This window comes from Austrofundulus limnaeus, unplaced genomic scaffold (assembly GCF_001266775.1).
Source record: "Austrofundulus limnaeus strain Quisiro unplaced genomic scaffold, Austrofundulus_limnaeus-1.0 Scaffold135, whole genome shotgun sequence".
NCBI classification, from domain to species: Eukaryota; Metazoa; Chordata; class Actinopteri; order Cyprinodontiformes; family Rivulidae; genus Austrofundulus; species Austrofundulus limnaeus.
The window spans coordinates 689,766-696,648 of record NW_013952537.1 but is presented as its reverse complement, the minus strand read 5'-3'; the positions used below and the strand labels follow the sequence as shown (position 1 = coordinate 696,648).

Genomic DNA, 6,883 nt, shown 5'->3' with positions numbered 1-6,883 from the left:
GAAATAAATAAACTAAATAAACTAATATTTGGTTTCATTTTCTACTGAAGTGACAAAAAAAGATGTCAAAGGTGTGTTTTGACATCTTTTATCAGATGGAGACATAAAAAAGATTGATGATCTCAAAAAGTAATGTCTTCATTTTGAATTATTTTGAATAATCAGATTAATGATATTTTCTTTTTTTTCCTTTTACAGTTGACTTCACTATATACATAATAGTGGGAGCAGTAGCAGGGGTTATTCTGTTATTTTTTGGAGCGAYACTGATCTACATGCATTACTACAAATCCAATCGGATGGGAAAATACAGACTAAAGGATGTTCTCCAACTCAGCAAGAGGCACACTGCAGTTCCTGTTACAGAATAAATCTGCAGGAGTGTGGATGGACTGGAGTTTGGACMTGAACAGTGTCTCTGCTTTGAATCTGTTTGGATTTGCAAGTTGCTCTCTCACATCATTTCCCAGTTTCTCTTCTCTGACACTTTCTCAGGACACGAAAAACAGTTTTACACGAGAAGTGTATTCTATTCACTTCCTCTTTAGCTTAATTTTTTTATAAACAAACCACTAGAAGTTCAAAAGTAACTTGCTGCACACAATTTCACATTTAAAGTGTACATTTGTGGCCGGAAAACGATGTAAAAAGGGCCAGATTTTTTTCCCGTGGGACTTGACTTTGACACATTGTCGATGTTTACTGTTTTGAATTATTTGTAATATTTGATAAAAGAAATGTTAAGTGTTATGCTGAAATGAATACTAAGTATTTTTTATTCTGCTGGAATGGCAACAACAGTATTTTCTATAAGAAGGTTTTATATGTGAAGAAAGCACTGGTTCTTACCAGTCTTTTTAACTAATAAATGTGAATTTATTGTTTTCTCCATCATGTCTGGCATCTTGCTGTAGGTTTTCTGCTGAAATGTCTCGCTGGGCTGCAACGGTTGGAGACTTGTCAGTTGCTCACAAACACTGTGAGTGTTTGAGTGTTAAAATTTCAGTGTTAAACTCTTGGGTGTTGATTTAACACCCTTAGTGTTATTTTACCACTTTCTGAGTACACTCACACCCAGTGTTGGTGTTAATTCACAGTGTTGATTTCCTCAGTGTTGTCTCAACACTGGACAGTGTTAAATAAGCTACGCCCACAGTTAAGTCTTATGTAACACTTAACAGTGTAGCTATATAACACCATGCAGTGTTGAAAGAAGTTTTCTGAAAAGCCCCGCCCTCTTCCACCTCATGTCAGACAGACCAGTATTTACCCAGCATTCCTTGCTGAGAAATCTTGTAGAAATGATGTTTTTGCCTGTTTACAACCATTAAAGGAGTTTATGAGAGGTAAAAATTAGTAGTTCTGGTTAGTTTTCTTGTTCAGTTTGATCAAGTTGTTCAACTTTAAGTTAATGTTATTGGCCAAAAATCAACACTATGTGTGAGAGGTCTGTCCTGGTGTGTGAAGGGTGACTCCATTATACTTTTCTACTAACTACTGAGCAGTGTTAATGCAACACTACAGAGTTTGACATTAACTCTGATTGTTAAATTTATACTCTCAATTTGATGGTGTATTGACACCTTGTGGTGTCTGTTAACCTTTCAAACACCACAATTTCCTTTGTTAATAATAATACACTGGTGATACTTTCAATACTTGATTTTAGCACTGTTAAAATGTTTATATGACACCCAGTATTGTTGGATATTTAACACTGGCTGGTGTTACTTTTAACACTATATTTTAACACTAACACTATTTTTATGTTAATGTGACACCCAGTATCGTTGAATGTTAAACACTGGTTGGAGCAACAAAAAAACGAGTGTTAAAATTTAACACTTTCACAAATGTTATTTTAACACCAGCGAGTGTCGACACATATAGACACGTTGCTGGTGTTAAAATTAACACTGTGGGTGTTAAATTAACACTGGCATCTTTGCTGTGCAGGTGAGCCATGAAGTCACATTTTGCACAAATTTTGCTAATTTTAGGGGGAATAAAAAAAAAACAACCCAAAATATTTTTCCTTGCCAAACTATATTTTAGGCCATGCACATTATTTTGTTGCCCGTACCATCACTGCCTCAGTCTGCTTTGAACCCACTTTATGCTGCGTTCACACCGAACGCTATTTCAGCTTCAAAATCGCAGCCAACGCTGAAGTTGGTCGCTTGTGCACTTTGAGGTCAGACGCAGGACAGCTGTGCTGCACGGGCTCTGTTTAATGTCGGACGAGGAAGTGGCTTTGCTTTATTTACAGAGAGCAAGAGCATGTCACGTTCATCAGATAATTAATTCATAATTAATTCACCAGATAATTCAGAGTAGAGGCTCACAGCTCGCTTTCAGGACTATTTTTCCAGTCTGATGAGTCGCTGCCACGCATTGGTGTGGATCAGGAAACTGCAGGCACTCATTTCAGCTAAAGAGCTCCTCTCCATCTGTTTCAGGTTAGTGGACATCATTCAGTAAACTGTCCCGTCGGGAAATATGTCGCTACGTCACACAGTGGAGTCTCTCTGATTGGTTGACGCTGCGCGTCGAGCTGCAAAAGTTCAGATTTTCTAACTTCAGCGATTTGCGCCTCAGCGCGTCGAACGCTCAGATCGTTCAAATCGTTCAAATCGCGCTTGAGGCGCCGCAGCACTTCCCGACGTTGCTTGAAGCGCGTCCACCATAGACTTTGTATGTAAACCTGCTGCTCCTGAYGCTGAAATCGCGTTCGGTGTGAACGCACCATTAGAAGTCTTTCCATGTTTTTGATTCAGTGTACTGGAGTACTAAAATAAACGTGGGCAAATTTGGGCCAAATGTGGATTTTAATTCTTGACWTTTGTAGCTGTAACCTCTGAAGTTTTCTGTCGTAAGGAGAGTTCCTGTGCAGGTGTCAAAATCCAGCTCCAGCGCTCTAAAATAAAATTATTGGAGAATTGTGACGTTCATGAAACCAAATCTTTTAAACTACTCCTTACAACAAACRATAAGGACTGAGCTGCGGACAGTAAAAAACCATTCCTAGTTTTACTATTATTTTTRTTCCTCGTAATCTCTATATTTTCCTCCTTTACCACAGAGGCAATTGCTCCAGAGAGGTACAGTAAAGTGGGTGAGGGTTTTCTGCTTGACAAAACACATGGTGGTGACATCATCACACATCCGTCCATGATGACGTCACTCTTCAAAATCAAAGAACTATGTAACAAACAGCTTGTCACCATTCAGATCTCTTCAAAAAGCCATTTGTACCCATCTCAATTACCAAAATTAAAGASAGACAGACTTAAGATGCCTGCATRTGGTAAGCCACTGTTTAGAGAAAAGTGGTTGCACAATATTTTTAAGATGTTCAAAATTTAAGCAACAAGACTACGAGCCTCTGACTCATGCCAGGAAACTGAGAACCYATTTGAAGACATTTTGGAAAGGTGATCAAGAACTCATCTCTAACAGTCGCAGTAAGATCGAGGCTTTAGTGATGCATTTTGTGCTTTAATGGGAATAGTGCCATCTTCACTTTTTATACATTATATGTAACTAGATGTAGAGTTTAAAGATTTGTTTGATTAAAAAAACAAAACACCACAATGTCTGAACTCAGACTGGTAATGTAAAAAATCATCTACTAGTACTAATACTACTTTAAAACATTGTCATTTAACTTTCTGGCTTTCCTTCTGATGTAACTGTAAATTGAATTACATGGTGGGGAAACAGAACGATGTTAAAAAACACACTATAGCATTTTCTTCACAAAGGGCTTTAACATCAGATTTCCACAGGTGTTCACACACTTTTTGTTACATTTTGAGCATGTTTGTGTTGAGGATGTCTCAGCCTTTTTTTTAAGATGCAAAGTCCCAACCTAGTGTTTGTGAAATCCCCAAGTATTTGCTCTAACCCACAGCGAGTAGCTGAGCAACAGTTGCCATGTGTTTAAGCTAATTATAATGTGATCACTGCCAGAGAAACCCTGCAAGAAGATACTCCACTGAAACATGAACTTGTTGCATGCATTTTGATAAATGTGCAGAAATTACAAATGAAAAGATGCACTTCTGCTCTGAGTAATAATGTAGCTCTGAGCTTATGAAAGGAATCAAAAAGGGAATAGATTATTAGTCATCCATATCACAGTGGCAGGAGGTATTTTGACCCAGGAATGCAGACAAACTCAGGGAGTAAAATAAACTATGGTTRTTTAAACAAAAACAAAAACGGATGTGGCAGCAAAAGCTTACAGGAATGAAACTCACAGAGTAGCACGAACAAACAGAAACTGAATGATAATCCTCCACTGCCTCCTGCATACAGTTCTGTGGTGAACTGAGTTTGACACCATTGGGCCCAACACATTCCCACGAGCACAAAAGCCAAAACATGGATATCCTAACAGGGATGTCTAAATAAAAAAAAATTGAAGTCTAATTTTGTAAAAGACACTCGCCACAGAACCAAACAACGAACAAATGCAAAAACGTTGTTGTCTCATGTACTCCTGAAGTGTCTGAGAAACTCCACAAGATCTTCTCCAAACACAGCATCCTGGTGCRTTGTAAACCAAACAGGACTTTCAGGCAGAAGCTGGATCATCATACAGATAGACCCTCCAAACATAAACAGAGCACTGTGGAGTCTGCAGCTCAGTGCAGCGAGGAGTGTTCAGACCTCTGTGTTGGAGGAACCGAACAGCCTTTTCACAGATGCATGACTGAACACAAACACATTCACACCCTCAGGAATGTGACCAAAACTTTTCTGTCATGAGCCAAACAYAGACCCTTAACGACTTTCCATTGTGGGAGCAGTGAAATTATTGCATCTCATTGTGCAGTTTACTGGTTAGGAAGCAAAACTTTTTCAAGTGCAGTGGATTTATTTATTTATTTCCATCCTCCATCCATCTGGTTCCAAAACCAGAGCGGTGTGTTGAGTAGAGTCCGACCATATCTAGTTGGAAACWCTCAGCCTCACACACCAGCTCAGGCTCCTTCCCCACCAGAGGGGTGACATTCCACGTCCCCAGAGCCAGCTTCTGTAGCCGAGGATCAGACCACCAAGGTCCTCGCCTTCGACAACTGCCCAACACACATTATTTATTTATATATTTAACTTCTTGAAAACCCCTGGGGGGGGTTTACTGAAAACTCAGGGTGGAGCTACTGTAGTTAATGAGTTCTCAGAAATGTCCCCCACCCGCCTTTTATTCCAGTGAGTGAAATGTGTGTGGTGGGTATGTGAGTGTGTGTGGGCCTCTATTATCTTCCAYAGCTGTGGTCTGCTGCATCAGGTCCACTCTTTAAATGAGGCCTACAAATGGAACTACGTCCTATTTCTGATTTTCAGTCCACACACCGTTATCTCAGCTCCCTCTAGGCAACCCAAGTGTGTTTGTAATCACCTCTTTGTTGCTGCAGTACACTCAGCATTTGAACAGAAAGTTTAGTTTCAGTCCCATTYTACTTAATGGTGTGCGGCAATATCACAAGCTAATTGCCTCTCTCATGAACTGGTATCTTGTTTTGGGAGTCAGAATAATTGACGCAGTGGTTTTTGTCCTCTTTGAAGTTGGAAAGTTTGGGGACATGCTTTAATGATTTAATTCTCAACCAGCCTCAACATTCATTCTAGTAAATTAGTGAGATTTAACTGATCCTGCCAATTGTTGTTTGTTGTAATTTAAAGTCATTGTTCCTGTTTGTTGGTAGGATTGCTGCGCATCACAGTAATGTTTGGGGTAAAAACAAACAAAAAAAATCATCATTATTATTTTAATAGAAATTAAAGGCCTGTGAAAATTTTAAGGATGATTGGTGGTCGTTTTGATTTGGACTGACCCTAAAAGTTAATAGGTAAATGAACATTCAGTGATTTCTTTTTGAGTCAAACCATCCAGTTATTTTACTAACAGATTCACAAAAATATGATTTGCTTATGCCTTTCATCAGAAGATGATAATATTAAAAATTTTCATTTATTTTTTTAAACTGGCCTTTGTTGACAACTAGGTTTGGTGATCAGTTAAGATTAGTTATAAAAATTCTCTCTTTGGAGTTCAGATTATCTCATCACAGCTCTTTTGCAAATGATCTTAGCAGCTTTATGTCGTCATTTTGCATCAGAAGAAGAGAGAACTTTCTTCCCTTTTCACTTTGGACTCTGATTGTTCTCCTACTGATTTCATTCACACTCGGGGATTATTTTGTCAACGCATCATCAGTCATGTGCCAAAACTGTTCAAAGTGTACTTGTCGATGTGTGATTGTAAACAAATGACTTTTGTTGGCAACAAAAACTGACTGCTGAGTTTGCTCATTTATTACAAAAGATGCTGCAGACATTTGGTTGTAAATTTTGTGTATTAATGTTTTTTTAATCATAGATTATACTCTTATACATTTAGGTAAAACAAAAACAAGAAAMAATACATATTTTGACACCAACTATGGTTTTATTTAATTGTTGCTCAGTTTGTTTCTTCTAGTGTGTTAACATAAAAATAGTGATACAAGCCTAAATAACTGAGCTATATCCTGTAGTTTACATGTAATAGGATTTAACATCACAGCATGCTGTTATAAATAGTTTATAAATACAGTAGGTTCATGGTATGATTGATTTAATAAATAAATTATAATCTAAATGCTTTGATTATTTGATTAAGTATGATTTAATCTAAAGAATAATAATCAGAAATGTAGCCTGTAATTAACAATAGAAAAATAGTAGTTATCAAGTAAAAGACTGAATGACTCTGGCGCCCCCTGCTGTTCAGATGTTGGTGTTGCTGGTGATGCAGATGGAGACTGGATGAGGTGGGCTGGAGAAGATCTGAAAGGTAGAATGATATGGAGGTAAATTTGTGTTTTTATTATTC

The 6,883-nt window shown here is 37.9% G+C and overlaps 1 protein-coding gene across 1 annotated transcript in view; it reads left to right on the top strand.

Annotated features, from left to right (window-relative positions):
- The window catches only part of LOC106522689 (uncharacterized), a gene marked incomplete in the record, with an annotated part of 21,053 nt that extends 20,159 nt beyond the window's left edge, over positions 1–894 (top strand). Inside the window, 1 exon segment of the mRNA XM_014015813.1 lies at positions 199–894. Coding sequence (XP_013871267.1) covers positions 199–371 — 173 coding nt within the window.
- Positions 895–6,883: the final 5,989 nt, after the last annotated feature.